General features: G+C 39.8%; 1 protein-coding gene and 1 long non-coding RNA gene across 4 annotated transcripts in view; one reads left to right on the top strand and one right to left on the bottom strand.

The window, feature by feature from the left end:
* The window catches only part of AdamTS-A (ADAM metallopeptidase with thrombospondin type 1 motif A), a 100,250-nt gene that overhangs the window by 27,417 nt on the left and 51,904 nt on the right, over positions 1-20,929 (top strand). For all 3 annotated transcript variants that reach the window (XM_065492376.1, XM_065492378.1, XM_065492377.1), the window contains exons 3-4: positions 9,990-10,243; positions 10,487-10,699. In XM_065492376.1, the coding sequence (XP_065348448.1) occupies positions 9,990-10,243; positions 10,487-10,699 (467 nt within the window). The remainder of the gene's footprint in view (positions 1-9,989; positions 10,244-10,486; positions 10,700-20,929) is intronic.
* Positions 18,379-20,064, bottom strand: LOC135945037 (uncharacterized). The gene is made up of 7 exons (XR_010575392.1): positions 19,909-20,064; positions 19,723-19,859; positions 19,609-19,650; positions 19,523-19,553; positions 19,411-19,469; positions 18,790-18,895; positions 18,379-18,733 (listed from the first exon to the last, which is right to left on the bottom strand). It is a non-coding gene; the product is annotated as an uncharacterized LOC135945037 (long non-coding RNA).

The raw sequence follows: 20,929 nt of genomic DNA on the forward strand, positions 1-20,929 counted from the left end.
TTTCGATTAGCCGACGCTCATATTTGCGCTCATATTGCTGTAAATCATGAGTTGGATATTCCAATTACTCGGCCGCTGCCAGGCAAAAAGCCGCAAACGCGTGCGTGGGAAGAGGCAAAAAGTCGAGCAGGGCGTCGCATATATACGTGAGTTTATTATTACGGCCGCTTTTTCTGCGCGTCTACATAATATACGAGAGGGTACAGGGCGCACGGCACGTGGAAGGGCCCCTCATACGCTGCTCTGAATGAGAGCTCAAACAATGGCTCTTGCGCGCGCCTGCCTGCCTATTTAACCGTCTCGCTTTCGCTGGGAAAGATACAAGGTGCGTGTGTGCATATTGTTGGTGGCGCGCGCGACATAGCTAGAAATCATCTCGCAGGCGCCACACGCTTGTCGCCGAATTTATATTGTTATTATCGCGCCGCGGCAGAGGCACCGCGCCGACGCTCAAGGGTTATTCAATTCGCGCTACGAGCCCGGCGCCAACCTCATCTTTCGAGCTCGCACACTGCAGCCACCCATCGCACCTCCTCTCGCGCGCGCAGTTCACTGACCACCTCATCTTTTGAAAATGTGCCTCCAAATTAGTGTGTCATTAGCCCGTTTTGAGGGCCGCTTGGCGCCTCTGCATTCAAGTCACGCTCGCATTTTGGGGCGAACTTCTCCGTTTGTCTTCTTCATTAGAGCGTAATTTTAAATAATTAGGACGGCTGTACCGTATTCCAGCTTTCTTCCCTCAAAAGTGTTATATTTAAATACATAGTTTTTCTTGCGTAAAAAATGAATAGAAGGATTCATTTTTTTAAAAAGGACCACTGTAATTATTAGTCTGGATTCCAAGCGAAATTGGCGAAATTCGCATCATGTTTTCAGTCAAACTTTTATAAACAGGGAGCAAAATGAGCAAATCTGTTTATCTTTCCAAATATACCTATAAAATGTTTAATATTGTCTTATTATAAAATCTTTCTGCTTATGAACCAAAGTCCATATTTTTTATGATTTTTTTAGAATTAGAAAAATAGTAGAATTGATGAAAATAGATTGAATTTTGAATAACAAAAATTCTCAACAATATGAAGCAATTTTACAACCAATAAAGTATCTTTTGACCACATAACCTCCTAGCTGTTTAATCAGTATACATTCGAGTGTTATAAAGCAATTTTTTTTAAATTTCGGTGTCCCAAAACCCCTTAGAATTCTCTTTTTAAAACAAAAATGTTCAAAATTTGATATGTATTTTGGTTAGAAAATCGCTAAGAAATGCTGATTAAAGAAAGAGTCGTCTCTTTCGTTAAAACGACTTGTCCCGGACCCTAGATACTTTCCTTATGCTGAAAATAATTTGTACCTCTAATCGTCGTGGTTGCAAATTCCAAACCCTACTGAATACCTCTTGAACTGCACTAGCGCAATGAATGGTTTACACTTTTAAGGGTAGGATTTAGCTCACTTTCCATTCAACCCCCTGGCTCAATTTTGAAAGAATGATTCTTCTCATTGCTAATAGAAAACAACACGACTAAAAAATTGAATCCGCAGAAGGACAAGCTCAACAAAAAAACGTCTCTTCTGGAGACACACAAACTAGTTAGCCTGCCAAGAATCGAATGTTTCCACATCTGCGACGCTCTGCTCGGGGTGGCACTAAGCAGGTCCGTTTTTTCCACTTTGATAACTTGAGCATCTCGCATTCACAATATTTACTCAAAGTGCATTGACTGCGCCGCTGTCGCGCCTCTCGTCGTCGGTGAGTCACGCATCTTCGCAGATGCAATTTTCAGATAAACGCGAGCGCGAACTTGCGACCGCGAGATCCGCGGGTGTTGTTTTCGTCGGTTGAATGGACAAAAAGCTATTGCAGCTTGTCGTCGGCGAGTGATTTTGCCCCGTTCATAAATTATTGCGGCTGCAAGCAGCGTGATGAGCAAACAATGCGGCCATAAAGGAGGCGTGAAAATGGCGATTAACATTTCATTGACCTTCTTGCTCCTCGCGCGCCAGTCTGATGCTGCTGCCTTGATGTCTCTCGCGCACTCGCACCGCATTATCGTAATGAAACACACACCGGAATAAATTAGGCCACTGCCTAGTGGACAGCGCGACATTGTTGGGCTTGCAACGAATGAAATGTCTGTCTCATCTTTCCTTGAAATGGTTCACCAGAGCAATTGACCAGTCGAGAGCTACATTTCAGCGTTGAGCAATGCTTTATGACCTTTTTCATGACAACAACTACGTTTTCTCTTTATGCTTAGGATAAGGAACGTAGTATTTCCCAATTCTTGACCCTGAGCTGGGAAAGTGAAGTATTTATAGATTTAAATGAAAAAAAAATCAACCGACTATTTTAGTCAACTCATAAAATTTTAAGCTTGATTTACCCCTCACAAATCTTACGATTTTATTAGGGTTTAGAATTTTAGACTGATTTAAAGCCAATTCAAACAGTCCTGGAAAAATTTTAAAATCATTTTTCATAGTGATTTCCTTACTGATCAAATCGCATTCTCAGGGCTTACACTTTTAACTTTGTTTATCCCTTTATCACAAAGGAGTGGTTGAGTTATATTTAGATGTTTTCTTGGCCGATAAAATTTCTGAGGCTTTCAATGTAACTCAATAAAGCCCCCCTCCCCCCAGCTCTATATTGACAACCGATTTATCAAGTTTGTTACGATTTGTCTCCGCTGAAATGCCTAGTTTCTAGTCTAACATTTTTAGCTGCTCTTAAAGATGTTTAGAGGGATTCACAGGTGATTTAGACGCGGGTATTTTGGTCTAAAGATGATTTTATGGCTCTTAACTAGTTCATGCTCGGGCAGTGCTGAAAGGTAAATTCTCAATCCTATACTGATTTAGTTTTCTATAGCCGTGGTTTCGGCTTAAACTTTTGCTTAGTTGGCCGATAATAGTAAACAAAGTTAAATCTAAAATCTGTCTCCTGCTGATAACAAAATAAAACTTTTTCAATGCAATAATTTTATTACTACCTAACTCATACTAGCATGCTTGCTTAAAATTTCGAATAATTTTTCGATTTTTTACTTTATCTTCAAACCTTTTCAAGCAAAAAGTTAATAAGTGAAAAAGATATCATAAATTTTGGTTTATTTTTTTGAACTCACGCTAGCATGGAAATATCTTGGAAATAATGGATGCTTCAATAGATTGTGTTTCCTATTTTTAACTATTGGGTAGAGGTTTATCAAGATACATTTAGGAAAAAATACTTGACATATATTGCTATTGAACCCTGCCTTAATTTTCTCATTTATTATTCCACACAAATTACACTAAATTCTAATTATTTTCACACGCTCTTGGGCACGTACTTTTCGACTCATTTTGGAGTAGCGCCTGTCCGAGTTTTGATGGGAGGAAGCACAGGTAGTGCACAAGCACACAAGTGGCGGAATCAGCGAGCAGAAAGGGCCCATCATCAGATCATCATCATCACCCACGCCACGAAAGTCGAAAACAAACACACGCACGAGTAGCCACTACTCTGTTCCGCCGACCGGCTATTGAAACGTGTGGCAATAAAAGCCGTGCTCGGACATTTTGCGGAAAGAAATGCTGCTTTTCGGCGGCACCACCAGAAGTGTAAGTGCAACAATAAATTACGAACACGTGTCTGCGCCCCGCGACTCGCAGCATTATTTATTATGGCCTTGATAAAAAGCTCTTCTGATGATGTTGTCTGCGCTGCTCTCTCTGCGCACACACAACATAAAAGACATGCACATATATCTCGTTCATATTTATATAATCTCTGCGGCGGAGAGAAGTGTGAGTAAGAAGACACGCCGCGTGTTTTGTTTTCTTTTTCGTCGCTCAAGTGGGTGGCACAATGGGCAAGGTGAGCGGATTATTTCATTTCTGCCAGCCACACACAGTGCCGAGTCTCATTTCAAGGAAGCGAGCCGACATCGTTCGACGTATTCTGATCTAAGAAAAATAAAACTGAACCTGGCAACTCGGGATTCATTTCGGATCAGCTTTACTGTAGGGTGTTTTTTCAATCTGAAAATAAGAAAATTCTAACTGTAAGGGAATTAGTCTACATTAATAATTATATGGGTAGTCCTGGAACTTTCCGCCTTTAAATTTTATTTCAAGTTAGTGTGTCCTATTCCCCAAAAAATCATGATAAAAGAGCTTAATTTTTTTTTAACAAAGATAAAAATCAAATTCGAAGAAATTGATAGACCCTTTTAATATTTATAGAATTTTTGCAGCAGCTAGAAATTTAAAGGTAGACTTTTAAAATAATTAAGAGATATAAATTGAAGTTAACATGTTCCAGAATACATTGTGTTAATCCTCGTTAAGCGCAGGAACTTAATTATTCCCGCTAGCTCAAGGTGCAGTCGTGATTGGATCGTCAATTTTAATTACCTCTTGCTGTAAAACCACAATCTGAAATTCCACCTGAGCAGCCACGTTTAATTAAAAGGTGGACGTGTGAATAGCAGCGAAATTCAATCGGCTGTTAATAGCAATTGAAGAAAGAAATTAAACGCAGCCGCAGAACAGATGCGAGCTGGAGACAAAAGTGCGGAGAGAATTCGCCGGCGGAGGTGCAAGCGATCGAGCGCCGAGTGCACCTGCCCTACGCAATAAATTTCCCGAGCTCGACAATGAGATGCACTCACACAGCCGCTGAACATTGTTGCGTTGGCTGCTTTATCGCCGCAAAAGCGCAAACACACTTCTTGCCTGCGGATAATTATAGGTGGGTGGAACGCGCTGCTGCCTTGGTATCCGGCGCCTCATAGTGTGTGCTTTTTCTCTCGCTCGCGTCGCGCGATTTCCCCCGCAATTTGTTGTTGCAGACGCTTTTTATCTGTTACAAACAAGAGCTGCAACTCCGCCCTCTTGGAAGCTGCGGCTTTAATTTTTTTATGTGCTATGCAGAAAATTGCTGCAACAATTAATTTGTGGAGCAGAAAAAATATGATTGATATAACTTGTTTCTAGAAGTCGAATAAATGAATTTTTGCATAGTGACTTGAATTCAACAAGATCGGAATGTGGAAAGAAACAAACTTAAAGTTTATTGCTCCAGGAATGAAAAAATCAAACACTCCAAAGAAGGGTCCAAGCAACAGCAAAATATTTAGATTTGTTTCCGGAAATAAATTTCCTTCGTTTGACTGTTTATTAATGAAGATTTCGATTCTTCTTGACGAGATCTTATCAAACGGTATGCCTTTCGATGGGGAAACTCCTTTGTTATGCATTAAAGTGCATATGTATTTTTAGGAAGGAGATGTAATAGAAAAGCACAGGGACTTTGCAACCACAATGCTATTGTTAATTTTTTTCTTTCTACCCTCAAGAACTAGTTTACGTCATGGCAACAAGGATTTTTCCGCTTGAGACTCTATCATTCCTCCTTTAAGAAATTAAACAGGTGCAATTTGAAATCACGTCTAAGCACTATTGTAGTTGAAGCTATTTTCTCATAAGTTACGCGCCGTGTGAACTTGAAATCCGTAATTTGAATTATAGGACTAGAAATATCATCGTCCATCAGAAATCTTCAAGTTCATTCTAAAAGCAATTTACTTTCCCAAGAGTCAACAATCTAGTGCTGGAACTACTGTTCAAGGCTCTTTACTCTATTTATACACAAAATTCTTATTATCACTCTTCATCATAACACATTCTGTGGGAGTAACGCAAGTGCGGCTGATCTGTTGGCAGCCAAGCTCACGTTCGTTTTTCCTTCTGTTTTCTTATCCAGCTGCTAAGGGGGTTATTTGGATAGGAAACAACAACAACACCCACGCTCCTCTGATAGTCCAGCTCGACCGACGCATTCCACACCGTAAAAGAAACTTCACACATTTAAAAGCGGCGCTGTCATGACATTACGCAGCCCTTTTTTACAACCCTTTTGCCCCGTTAATGATCCGCGTCTAAAATAAACAGCGGTCTTTCTCCCCGAAATACACTAATTGCCGCTCACCAGAGAGATAGGATAGAAAAACGGACAGGCACTAGTTGATAAAGCAAGGAATTTTTATACGTATGATGAACGTACTTCTCGGAAATTGACATCGAAGACCCGGCGCGGAAAAGTGGAAGGAGGGAAGACACGGGGCCATAAAAATCGACTAGACTTGAAAGCTTTTTGATTTATCCCTAGTCGAGCGTAAGTATTGCCACAAATTGCCAAAGATTCACGATTCGCCGGCGTCGTTAAGACCTATTGATGATGCCTGCTCAAGGCTTGGTCATTCGCCGTGAAAAATGGATTTGTTTATCGCATCCTGCTCGATTACTTTCAGCTTTGGACTCGGGCAATTGGTCATTTTTTTCTTTTGAATAGATCAGTGCCTTAGAATTATGTTATTACGGGACCTATTTCAACAAATGTAACGTAAACAAAGCAGCACATATGTGTGAATTCTAACCTTAAAAAGACATAAAGTGACTCCTATATTCGCCAGCTCCCCTAAAAATTAATTGGCCATTTGAGTCAAAAGTGCTTAAAGCCACAATAAATTCGAGCAACCGTCCTTTTGCGAATTTTGGCCTCTCCTATAACCCTCAATTCGAGTTCTTTATATGTCGTGTGAAAAGATTTCAATATTTGATCTGGAAACCAAATCTGTTTATTTTTTTTTAAAAAAAGTTTAACTGATTTTGGATCTCAAAACACTAATGTGTAATGGCATAATTAAATCCGATTCTAAAAAATGTTTTGAATTTTCCAATTGGATGGTGACACCAACTGTTAAAACGTTTTCAAACACCGAGGATTTAAACAAACTTAAATATTTATTCAAGCATTACAAAAAAGTCGACTTGTAATGTTATTGTTAAGTTACATGAGACAGTACAGTGTGGCAACAAAACAAGTCATCAATTTATTCGTGTAAAATATGATTGTACAGTCATACAGAGTTATCGGAGATGAGTGACAAATTCTGCGTAGCTCGTAAATCAAAGTGGCACGAGTTCAAAACTGCATCAGCTCCTTGTCAATCAACGCGCCAATTAAAGTACAAGCTGTGTGCAGAAGCAGCAGCATCCCTGGCGGTCGGCGCGCCGCTTTTCGGTTTATCTGAGATCGGCATCCTTTTATGACATGGGTAAACAGGCGCCACTCGATCATTCCCTCAGCATAGCTGAAAGCATATTATCTCGTCGGGTCATCGATATAATTCACATTTCCACGCAACTTTGAACCGGTGCGACAAATTTGTGTCTTTTTTATCACACACAAAACGCGGCTTTTGTGCTCCGTGACTGCGTCAGCTAGCGAAAATATTTTTTTTATCATTCGCGTCAACGTGTGTGGCCCGTTTGGAGAATTTATAGCCGCTTTTGATTTTGCCAGTCCGTCTGACAAATTCAACCGCATAAGGCGATGGGACACTCGGAATATCCATTAAAGTTTGGCCAAAATTTCGGAGTTAACGGTTGAATGAATTTGCCAGGGGTCCATCAATCACGGCAAAGTCAATTAAAATGGAAGAGGCTGCCGATTCACTCGTGAATGGCCTGCCGGAGTCGTGACTGTGAGGAGCGATAATATAAAAAATAGGTACTCGCCCTCCGAGATGAAAAAACACACGTTGAATTTTAGTTTTAGCGCCACAGTAAGATGGGTACTATCAATAATTATTGCTAGTTTAAGTTAACTTATATATAAAACGAATTGTCATTTCTTAAATAATGTTGTTGGATTGTAAGTATTTTAACAGCGCGATAAATGCTGAAGTGGATTGAAGAGTGTATAAATTTCAAGCAATATAAGTCTGCGCTCTTACAATTTATTCAATTCACTTTTATCTGTCCAAATAAGTCACTATGAGTGAATTCCCTGAAATTAAAAAAAACGAAACCTTTAAGAAAAAACTTTTAAACTTGATGTTTTTTTGTGGTAATTTATTTTGTGGCATATATCATAATAATAAAAGCTATTTTACAAAGTTATTAATAAAATAAAATTATTTCATCAAATTTTAAACTTTAAAAATTAAATTGTTTTCATTGATTTTTTAATTCAATTTCAAACATTTTTTTTAAAACTTTTTTATAATCATCTAAATAAGTAAACATATATACGAGTGATTTTATTTGAAACTAGAAAAAATAAACTATAACTATTTTATAAAATATATAATATCAGACTCGTATACTTTGAGATTACCATTAAAAACGGTGTTCAACCACATTATCCAACTGTCCATTGTTCTCTTTGCCAAGCATGATGATCATACCTTTGGAATTGAAATTTTATATAATCTGCCCATACATTCTGTACAACGTTGTAATATCTAATGTGCTGTCCGAAAATTTGCAAACATGTCAAAAAATCACAAAGAATAAATCAAATATTTGCTAATTAGATTTTAAGTAATAATAATAGCAAAACATCATAAATTATCTATTAATCTATGACATATACTTTCCGCAAGTCTTTTCTGCCCCTCATCTCTCTTTGGCTATGCTCATCACAGACCATTGAGACCGATTTCACGCATGGTCGGCGCGCGTTTTCTTTTCTGCTCTTGTCCGGCCCATCCATCTCGGTTCAAACAAGAGCGAAAATGCAGCCCCGCAAATTGAACGATTGATCGGCCGTGCAAAAACGTGCCGCACTACAATACACTCACGCATTATTATCCACAAGAGCGCCGAGAGGTCGATGACTCGCACCGCCCGATTTCTTGATATTGCTTTGATATTGCTGGCCGCGACGACGTGATCAGGCCCTTTAATTCCCGCGCATTTCATTACGCATATAATGCACTTACCTGCTGAGATTGTCCACTGGGATGCTGTGAAGAGAGCGGATTTTTAGCTCTTACTCGATTTTTACTGATTAGCCTGAGCAAGATTACCCCTAGTATTTTTTTAATATTATCAAGTCAAGAGTCTGTTGACATCAATTAACAATAATTTATGCTCTTCACATGTGTGAATTTTTTTCCAAGAATTTGAAAAACAAATAAAAATTATTTTAAATTGCCCGTTGCAGTCTTTTTCTAGTTATTGAATTGAAATTGCCGCACATTTAAAATATAAATCTGATGATTTCCACGTTTATTTTTATTTTCATCTCCAATCTGCGCAAGTAAATGTGCTGAATTGCAATCAGCTGTTGATTTACGACGCGGCGAACCCTTTGTTGCAGCTCTGACGGCCAGAGTAATGCATATAATAAAATTGAATGCTCGTTGGAGTGATGCGTGCGGCGTATTATCATTGAACAGGCGGTGGTTCGAGTAACGACGCTTGATTTGCTATCATCCCAACGCGAAATCGGGTGGAAATCCGTGCCCAGTTGCCGGTGATGCTGGAATTAGAACAATGGCTGTTGTAGAATAAATAGGGACAAGTTTTTCAGTCGCCGAGCCATACCCATGTTTGGGTGTACACACACGCAGCCAGGTACAAACTGTACACACTCGGCTGGTCGTTTGCTGCTTAAGATTTCACCTTATTAAAGCCCCCTTTTAGTAGATAAACGCGCGTTGATTATTTTTGCAAGGCGGCCCCAGAGCCCTCTGCCGTGCTTTATTGGGCCCGGCGGAAAATAGTATAAATTAGGACACGCGTGCCTGCCCGCCTGCGATATTGCGGCCTGTTTATTTACCTTCGCATCTGCCGAAAAGAAGGCCCTGCTCATCCGCGATTTCGCACTCGTGCTCGCCTGACACGTGCAAAAACACTATTATTATGGCTCCCCCAAACAGGTCGCCGATCAGCAGTGGAAAAGTGGGCTAAAATCGTAAAACATGCATTTATTTTAGCTAGTTTCGCAAAATATTTCAAGACAAAGTAGCAATCTACAAATTTCACACTAATTATAATTTCTAATGATAATAATAAACTGATTATCTGATTGATTTATTTACATTAAATTGAACCTAAGCACTCGACCCTAAAATTTCTCCACGTTTAGCGTCTGGTTTTGTCCTATTCAAAGAAATTAAAATTTTTTGTTTGTGTGATTGCAGTTCGGCAGAACAAGTCCCGCAAGCTGAGCGTGGACACGGAGCATTTGGAGGCCAAGAAGCAGCTGGCCTACTTCATCCCCACGAAACTACCCTCCAAGTTTCCTCTGCACGAGCACGACGTCCTCTACGGGCAGGACGAGTTGTGGAGGAGGGCCGGCAAGCAGCAGGTGCACTTGCCCAAAGCCCTCGGCAAGAAGCAACCCTTCGGCCACTTTATCCACAAGGATGACGAATTGTGGGACCCAAGCCCTCAGGTAAATTTCAAATTTATCTTTTTAACGGTGAAACAATATCACAATTTTTATGTAAACTAAATCAAATCAAATTTTTAACAACCCATCAGATTTTTTTGTGAGAATCTTTATCATGCATAGTATTCTTTTTACAATTTGTCAACAACAATGGAGTATTGCTTCCTGCCATATCCCCTCGCCCCCTTTCCTGTCCGCTCTAATCACCTAGCTCAACCAACATTTTTTTAAATTCAATATTTGCAGTACGAATTCAACGCATTCGGTCGGCACTTCCTCCTAGAGTTGAAGCACGACTCGTCGGCCTCGTCGGCCACCCAAACCCTTCGGGCCCACCACGTTTTCAAGAACCAATCACACGTGCAGCCGGTGCACAAAGACGTGAGCAAGTGCTTCTACTCGGGAAAAGTGCTCGGTGACACCGACTCGCGAGTCAACCTCAACCTCTGCCATGGAATGGTGAGTACAACCGCTTTTTCTACCTCGATGTACGTCTAAAAATATTTCTTACTGCCCGGATTTCCCATCGCTTAAATTTTTTTGTCAATTTCAAGAGCGACGCGCAGGAAAATAAATCTTAAGTTTTTAAAGAAATAATTAAATTTTACATTTAGGCAATGTTTTTTTAAAAACGTGTCAGGATTTAAGATAAATTGCTGATTACCCACAAGAAAATATAAGTATAAATACAAACCGATTAATCTGAAAGCGAATTAATGCAACCCCAAGCTGATATGAGTGATGTGTTTTTGGTGTTTGTGCGTGATAAAGGAGAAAAAGAATTACGCGCTCTCAGTCTTCGTTTTTTACCCAAAGAGATGTTTTTCGGCATGATCAATTAGTTCCCGTGAAATCAATCAAGCGCGGGACGGGCTGTTTGAAGAGATAAAAGTGGCGAATGACGAGAGCATAGTTTAGAAGTATAAAAAGCCACGTGCGCAGCGTCTCGCCGCGGCAGACGACATTAATCATGCTCACTGAATTTGTTTCTTTTGGCGCAAAAAGGCGGGAGGGAAACCCCTCCCGAAATAATGAGTGATTCACCTGATGCGGTGTTTAATTTCGGCGTTTGCTGCTGGACGTGCCCGGCGACCATAAACAAACCGACCGACCGCCATGCGCTGACCTGTTTTCTGCAGCCAGGAATTATTAAGACGCGCCGCGCCGTTTGTGCATGTATGCAAAAAGGGCGCAGTCGCTCGCCCGCTCGCTCGCGTAAATTACAAACAATCCGCGGCGCAGACGCTTTTATCCGCGCCTTACACTTATACACACACAAACGCAGCTCTATATTTACACACTCCCTTCTCTGCTATTAGCAACTGCTCTTGTTTGACTCGTTCGATCAGCTGCTAAATGGTTTTCAGCCACCTTTTCGGCACTATAGACTTTCGATTAAATATTTAATTTTTTTAGTCGCCGAGCTAAGACGTTTTTACCACTTTTTTAGAGATAGTTTCATTGATATAGATTTTTTTGTAAATGGGAGAGAGCTACTCACGTTTAGTCATTAATTTTGGTGCCTAATGTTTAACGGGCTACAATTGTTATTCGTAAGTTAAAACATTATCTTCAAGGTCCAAAGTTTCATCAAATTAGACATGTCTTAAAATATTTTTAGTATCGCTCCACCGAAAAACATTTAAAAATAAATGTTGAGTGGCATCCTCAGAGGAAAATCTAAATTTTTATCATCTGAATTTCTTAATTCGTTGTGGCATGCAAGTTTTTAACTAAGGTATAAGTATGTAATAGTATACAGAATTCAGAATATTTCTTTGAGCTTTCTTCTAACCCAAGTCAATTTCAACCGTTGTGAAATTCCACGACGAAAGCTCCATTCCCTTGTTGCATTTCCAACTCATTATCTATAGCATGTCTTGCACTACAGAGATCAAATTTTATTCTTGAATGTGCCACTGACGTGTGAAACAAGTCGTAGAAACGTTTGCATGCAGGCCGCGGCAGTATGTGCGCGCAGGGTGATAACCTTAAACCCTTTGCCAGTTCGCAGCGTAATAATTAAAGATGGAGATAAATATATATGTGCTCTTTTTACTCGCAACAGACACACACACGAAGTGATGAAACGAGCAGCAGATTATTTACAGATCGTGGCACTCTTCAACTCTTGTTCGTCCTATCAACGGATTTCGATCAAATTGAAGCGAATAACGCGGTAATGGCACACAACACAGCGAGAACGCCCTTTCTCTTCATTATTCGATATAACCTGAATTTTAATTGACTCTGGCGGCTTGTTTGTTTTATCTCTGCTTGTGTAGAAAAGTGAATTGCAACCTCCTCGGACTTCAGCTCGAAATTTTCTAAAGAGAGCTGCTGACAATGAGAAGATTTAATTTAATGACGTTTGTGAAAACTGTAAGACAGGTGGTTTCCATCTAGCCTTTTTTTTTAATTAGAACTGAAAACAGAATACAATCATATATCAACCGGCAATTAGTGTTTGGTCTCAACCGAGAAAAATGCAAACTTTCTAACCTCTGATAAAAAATTCCATCTCATCAAATTTTGGAAAATTACTGCAGACATTTCATATTCTTGGCTAGTAATAATAAATTAAAATTGTAAAAATAACCAGACTAGCTTGAAAATTAGAATACAAACGATTATTTAATTCTTCTTTAAGCTCTGGAATGAAGATGGTGGTAAATTTTAAATATTTTCCTTTTGTTAAATGTAAATTTTTACTTCAACTTTCAAGAAACTTTTTTAATCAGCAGGGATGATGAAGGCCAGCCAGAGTTCAAAAGTATAATCAGCGGTGCGCAGGTGTTTCGTGTCCGCTGCTCCTTTTTGAACGATGGCGATGCTGATAGCGCAACCGTTTTGATGCTCCCCAATCAGGATCCATTTAAGCACAAGCTTGTCACTCGCGAGAAACGAGTTCCTTTTCGCTGCGTTATATTTTAATGCTCAAATTGAAAAGTGTATTCCCTCGTCACATTACGTGCGTCGAATTTCCCTGCTGGGCCAAATAAAAGTGAATTAACTTATCAGTGTCCGTCTCATGCTCTCATCAAAGACGTCGTGTCCATTAAAACAAGGGCGGTATCAATCTTAATTCAAAGCGGCATCGATTTTATTGCCAAGCTGGCAAAATCAAAGAAAACACCTGCACTTCTCCGCCCGGATTATTGAGACATTGAGAGCAGCCGATTCTCTCGCACGCCGACATGCCTATAAATATTTATTTCCCCCTCGTTTATTAACTGGACCATTCAGACAGTCGCAGGGAAAGAGCGAAACAGAGAAAAGAGGTTTTGCGTGTGTTGCAATTTCCGCCGGCCGTAAATTATCTTTGACAATTGGCACTTGTGTGCGCGAGCATCAAGAGCAAACGAGCCTCTCTGTGCTGTGCGCGCGGCGCGAAATAAAGAAAGGGCCGCTTGATTTTTCAATGCGCTACGCGCGGCATAAATTCTGCTCTTTCAATTCGCTCTTGTCAAGGCACGCAGCCGGTTTGTATTTGCATTAGTTGCCTTTCAACTGGTGGTGCGCGGGCAGAGCATCTATTTTAACTTCAAATTCAACGACGCTCCTCTTTCACTGAAAACAAATTAGGGAAGCTGTGTGTCGTTAAATTTACGAAAACACTATAAGTTCACGAGGATGTAAAAATATCTCAAAAGTTAGAAATAAATTGTCACTTCCGTAATTGTAGCCCTGAAAAATTTAATTTATACTCTAAGGAATACACTCCAGGAAAAAAATACGGCCGAGCATTAAATCACGTATACGCGTTAAGCTATCGTACTTTGCGTGTAGATAAATTTTATTTTATGTACATTGCTAAGAAATTTTGGTGTTCATTTCTAACTGTAAGCTCAGTGTCTTTTTTCTAATTTTATAACAAACTATAGCTCCTTAAAACTCGAAAAGCAGTCATGAAAACAGGAAATCTTCCATTATGAAAATTGATTCATGCTGAAAAATACAAATGTAGTGACATAAAGGGCATCCAATCTAAACTTTCGTTTTCATCCAAAATGTCACAGCGTTGTTTGCAAAGTGATAAATCTGCCCATTGTCCAAATAGTGCGACGGCTGCTCGCGTTTTGCTTTGTCTGACGGACGCAAAGGTCAGCTAGCTGCGTGACAATGAAGAGCAGCGGGATGAGAAAAATAGCGCGAAAACTCGGTCGTCGCGTGATTTATCTGCGGCCCGGCCGAAAACAAATAAAACGGAGAGAGACTATGCACCTAATGGCTGTTTAATGAATCGCACACACACACGAGACGCCGCGGCCAAATCTGCCTTTCCCGCCGCGCGCACCGTGGCTGCACGCCCGTAACTATTTTTAGCTTTTCAGCACTGCGTGAACTTTAAAGCTGCGGCCTCTCTCGATGGGGCCTCTTCAAGATTGAATATTAAGAAAAGAATAAATCAAATGTGTACTTTCAGCTGGACAAACAATTTATAAAAACGGATTTCTTTGCAGTTAGTAAAGGTGTGGTGCGAAAAATAAGTTAAAATCTTCACAATCTTCTTCCTAATAAAATCCAGTGTTATAATTATGCTGTGATAATTAATTGAATAAAAATAAATAAGACTAGCTTTTGAATATTTCTTTTAAAAAGCTATCATATTTTAAAATTAATAAAATGCTACAGTTCGAGTTTTTTGCTTGTCAATCATTGACGTAACACAAGAATTGTAATCTGCGCAGAAAAATCTTCAATTAATTGATCATTAACGAATGGAAGATACATGAAAATCCGCTGTAATCTAAGTGTAAACAACAACTGTATAGTTCAAATGAAACTTAAAAAAAAATCTCCCTGTCTCTTAGTTGTGATTTTTCGACAAATACCGCATGTTTGGTCCGAGCCACCGGCTTATTTGAGTTATAAAAATAAGAGAAATGGCCTGCATTCCTTAATTTATTGCGTTGTGCTATCTGCTCTCACCCAAAGCACTAAATTTCGCTGCATTCAGACGTTGAATCTGCCATGCTAGCTGAAATTAAGGAATGCCGTCTGCTCTCGCTTTGTGAGTTTCATTTACATAAGATAAATTAATATGCACCGGCGGCACTCGCACTCGCGGCCATTAGTTATTTGGAGCTTGACACTCTCTCGGCTCTTTTTCAAAGTGCATTTCCATTCTTGAGCGAGTCGCTTGGCGTGTTTTCAGGCAGCGCGAGAAAGAGAGAGAATCGCGCGCTTTATTAATGCGTCTGTCCGCGTCGATCGTGTTTGGGATCGGATTTTATTTTTATTATGTTATGATATCGTCGCGCTTTATTAATGTGTGACCATCCGAGTGTTATTTCGAGAGTGTCATATGCCTCGTAAAAATTAATGGTGCGAGTTATGCGCTCTTTCTTCGCAGCCTCCAGTGATGGAGCTCAAGCTCGTCCCAAATGACAGATGACCGTACAGAACGACAAATAGACAGACGTGGAACTTTTTAAATACATTGTAGCTTCCTCGTGTTGTTTTATTAATTTCAAACATATTGTATTTTGCTTCTTGCTAAAGAGAAAAAAGAGCCTGTTAATTTTCAACATTAAAAGCTCATATATTTGTGCTGTCACATTTAATTTTGTTGCAACTCAAGGGAACCCTTGGGTCATTCTAATCTAATTTGTAAAATTTTTTAAAAATTAAACTTGCAATACAATAAAATTTATCGGTTTTAAAAATATTATAGAAGCCTTTTCATCAAGCTATTTATTTATTAAAAATTTAATTTACTAAAATTTTGTATTTGCCCAAAGCGACCTGAATAAAAGAGTTCTTTAGAAGGTAAAAATATCAATTAATTTGTCTCGTCAGTCTATAAGCAAAAACTCACAATTGAAAAATATTTTATTTCCGATTAATTTTTTCAATAATTACTGGCCAGAATTATTTTATACATCCGTGACCCAATGCTATATAGAATAATCTAGACTGGATGTCCTCGTTATATAACATCACAAAAGTAAAAGTCCTCGTTTGTGGATAAAAAATTGCAAGTTAGATTGAAACGATCCCAAGGTCCCCCTTCAATCACAGAAATTTTCAGTTTTGATGTTTTTGGCCTTTTTGCAGATGGTCAACTTATCGTTTTCTCGGTTCAGAAATAGTATTTGCTCTGCGCATCACGTGCCCACCCTGCAAAGTGCGGCTGGTGCCTCGCGAAAAGCATCTGGAGCGGCCAAAACGCGCGCTTCGTCTCGGTTTCGCCGCTTGGCAAGCACAATTTAAAAATAATATTTCCCTTTCCGCGATTCTTTGATGTCGACGGCCGTTGGAATATATATCTTATCAACGCGCGGCAAGAAGGAAAACAAGCGAATCGTCAGCCGAGCCCAATTTGTTGCGAGCTTTAATGCACCCCTGGAAATGAACAGCGGCAAGGGACGGACTGGCCGCTCGCGGAGCCAACGACCGCCGCCAAAGGTCAGAGCTACGTAGGGAGGAGAAGAGAGATGGTGCCAATTTTTGTATGCACTCGCTCGTGGCCAACTTTGGACAGCCGTTCTTTTTGCGTGAATGAACGACCTGCTTGTTTCCGCTTTCAAGAAAGTGAATTTCTAGGCTAAACAAGTCGTTTTCTGGGATATTCAGCTTGAAAGAAGTCGCATGCAGAGGAAATCTCTTTCAAATTAATTTCTTTTATCACGGTTGAAAATGTAATAAATAATTTACTTATTCTTGCATTGCCTTACACAAGAATACATGTTCTTGCGCTAAAAAAAACATTTTAATTAGAGGGTAGGAAATTTTTGATGGTTTATAACCTTTATTCCAGGCATAATTTTGTCAAAAATTTATTTGGCGTCTTAAAGTAAAAACCTGTTCTAATCTTTCTGAAAGCTCAACGTTAACTTGATTTAAAAAATCTGACGTTCTCTCCTTAATTTAATTTGTTTTTATATATTTAATTCTCTCCATTCTCTCCAAATAAAAAATTAATAAAAATTCTACCTGTCTCCCTGTCCGTGCATAGAGCGTCAAAAGCCAAAAGAGCATTCTTCTCACTTTCAAAAATAAAACCCACTTATCATCGTACATGTTTAACATGGCAGCCACACCTTAGCGCGCGGCTATTTTCGGTCTCTCGGTGCTCATCTCTGCTTCTCGCCGCTTTTATTGTTGTAATTGCTATTGCTCTCGGGCAGGCTTATCGCGTCGTTTTGTTTCATCGCCAGTCGGTAATTGATTACCATCCTGCATTAATAAGGGCCCGCGGCGTCAGGGGTTGAAACTTGCTATACACAAATCTCGTTTCGGAGCCCATCAGTTTGTCTGCGGCTGGAGACAAATTAAGCCGCGGAGATAAAACAAAGCTATCTTAAAATAGAGCGAAACAAATTGAACAAGTCCCGGCGGCAGAAAAGTTTAGAATTTTGTACGGAAAAGTCTGTTTCTTTGTGTTCCATTTTTGTCGAAAGGTTATTGAACGTCAAGAAAAATCACTCGTCTGACATTTGTACGTGTAAAAATAGCGCAAGAAACTCTCAACAGAGTGATCTTTTTATAGAACGCCCTCAGCCGACAAAGGAAGTGTTGATTTTCAAACAATAACACGTTTCAGTGCCACGGAGAAAGAAAGAATGAAAGGGTTACTATTTGAATAATTGCCGCTGAGGCTGGCGGAACAACATTTCCGAGTGCTCGCACGCCCCCCAAAGAGAGCCTTTCGACTTTTGAGCCGCCCAGCTGGCCGACAGAACATTTTCGGAACTGGGTCACAATAATTATTTCTTTTGATAAATAAAATAAGGCACGAGCGTAAATATAGGAAGCGCCATTTAAAGGGTTGGTGCAGATAATGCTGAGCAGCTCCACGCGGCAGTCTGCACAATTTAAACCCAATAAAAATACAGATGAGCGGCTGAATTATGTGCGCGGTAAAATTTATAGTTTGCGATTTTCGCTCGCGGCCGCTGCCGCACATGTTTATATCGCGCAGCCTCCGCCAGATAAACAGTCAAAACAGAAGCTGCCATTCGGGACAAAGTTGTCGATACGAGAATGGGGCCGACGCTTTTGAGCTACTCTTAAATTTATATGCCATCATGTACTTAGAGGAATATGCGTTTAAAAGCAGATCAAAACATTCAGGGAATGGTTTGAACGAGCGGACTGAACATTAGCATGAATCAAAATGTTACTGGTTTCCTATTAAGAAATTCATACAGTTTATTTTGCTCTCAATTTCAACTGAACATTTTTGGTTAAAATTAAAATGCTGAAACCTGCAGATTTATTAATCATTCGTTTCGCACACCATTGGGAATTTTTCAGCGCAGTCAACAGGCTTGAGTTGATACGAAACACAAATCTTTTTCTCCAACTTGTACTCTACAGAAAGGCACGCTCTGTCCGTAAAACTGCTCATATCGCTCGAGTTCGCAGCCCAGACGAAGTCCCCGACAAGCGGCTCGGAGAAATCGTGTCCGCAGAAATAGAATTCTTTGCTGCAATTTGTTCGCTGCGCCTGCAACCGGAGTCGTCCCGATTTGGTGTAGTCCGATGCTGCTCTTTAAACTTGTGCTTGTATTCACCTCAGCCGAGAATTTTCAAATACTCACGCAATTTTTCGATGATGCATTTTATCTCGCTTGAAGATTTTGGATACCACTGTCGTCTTGCCTTGTTCGCCACACCGCACAACAAATCGGTGAAGTCGTTGTCCATCTGTGCCATTTTTAATCCACTTTGAGCGCACATAGAGACAGTTAAAATTTTTAATTTTCTCAAAGCAATTGTGGGAAATCTCAAAAGGATCCTGTTGCAGATTTAAACTAGTAACATCGAGAGCGCTTTGACCTACCAAACATTGACGCCATCAACGTCTAGGGTCTCAAAGACCCCTGATTTTTGTAAAACTGCAAAGATCAAATTTGCTTTCAATGGAGTTTCATGGGATTTTCTTAAAACACTGGAATGACTGATCTGTCCTCTGCATGTCACATTGAACTATTTTAATGAAGAGAGGAAATTTGTGATATTTCTCTTAATTTGATATCTTTTGGAAATGGAGATAACGTTTTTGCCCTGTTGATTTAATATTGCCTGCATTGGGGTCATTATTGTTTCGACCCTTTGGCCGGTTTTGCTCATGCAATATCATGTCAGATTTGTATGCTGCTCTGACCAAATTAAACTATACTTCCTTCTCCTTAAATTCAATTAAAAGACATTCGTTTTACCGGCACAACGGTTGATAATGACATATTTTTTCCACACATCGGCACCGACCTAGATTTAACTGAAATTTCCTTTGTTATTGTTGCATGTGCATTGTTTCCTTAAGTCATATACTTAAGGTTTGTAGTGACCTTAGAGAGTTGACCTGATCAAAAGACAGTTAGTATGCATACAAGTAAACGCTAAATAGTATGTATTACATTGTTTTTCTTAAAATCGCGGACACACCTTGTGCAATCATCCTGGTAATATAGGATCGCAACATTAGTAACATTTCAAAATTTAGATTATACAACATGTTTCCTATTGTTTACCTTGGGACCCGTTGAAATTGCTTTTGTCAAACTAAATTTGCACTGAGGTTCTTCTTTGTGCAGGTCCAAGCATTGAGCAACACACGCCGAAACGTAATTAGCTGCTATTCTTGATTCGAAATTTCCACATGCTGCCACTTTTGTCCAAATGACATGACACTTTCAAATATTGATTACACTTCTTACCTAAATTGAGACACTAATTTTCACAATTAATTACAATTAGAAATGCAGCTGAAATTATGGATTCACCAGGTAGCAAAGTGGAAAAGCACGCTTGCAATTGGCAGCCATCGCTAACTAGTGTTCGCTGTAGACCGCGCCTTTTCCGCAGAGAATAGGTCCACTCTGCCGGAAACGTTTGACGTGTGCCAACGTTTCCAGCTCAAAAAATCCTGACGGAAGTCACGTTATTTCATTATTTTGCAAACTTAATTCGGGAAAATATTATTACGCATAATATTATATTTAAAATAATTAACTAATTGACCGGTACAGATTGTGCTGTGTGCAATATTAAAATTAATTTACACGTGGTCATCATGTAACGAATTGTATTTTTTTTAAAAATTAATTAATTGAAAATAACTTTTTTATTTTGCATTAGGATATGTAGACAGGAATTAGGTATTTTTATGTGACATTAAAAAGTGAAATTTTTTAAAACTGCTGTGCAGTGTTTTTCAGTCTCGCTGATTTTTAAACATAGTTTTTTCTGCGGTTGACAATCAATCAAGCATTTAAATTTACTGTCACTGAGTTAGTGAACTGATGTTTCTCGCCATTGAGAGGCGAGAGAAGAAGCTGCCGCTCGCGCAAATCCATCTCTGACATTGAAAAATAGCCCGTCGCTGCGCTGCCATGCGCTGAATGAGAGAGACGTGCTGAAAATTTCGCCACCCACATCGCAGCCCGGCGCCCAGAGCAAAGATTTCAAGGAAGCGCGTCGACGTCTTGATCTGTTCACGCCGTGCAAAGTGCAGCTTCAATTGCGATTCGAATTTGCATGCACGCCGCGTCTGCCCGCTCACTGTGACTCACTTTTGTCTCCGCGCCGTCGTCCTTGACTAGCAGTAATTCGAATAAATTTCTCGAATTTCGCCTGCTTAATGGAGGCCCAAGGAGAAGGCCGCCGCTCATAATTTCGGCCCATAAATTTTGATAAATGCACATATACATCCCTCGTGCCGCCGCCGAGCGAGTACGA

Source organism: Cloeon dipterum, chromosome X (assembly GCF_949628265.1).
Source record: "Cloeon dipterum chromosome X, ieCloDipt1.1, whole genome shotgun sequence".
Taxonomy (NCBI): domain Eukaryota; kingdom Metazoa; phylum Arthropoda; class Insecta; order Ephemeroptera; family Baetidae; genus Cloeon; species Cloeon dipterum.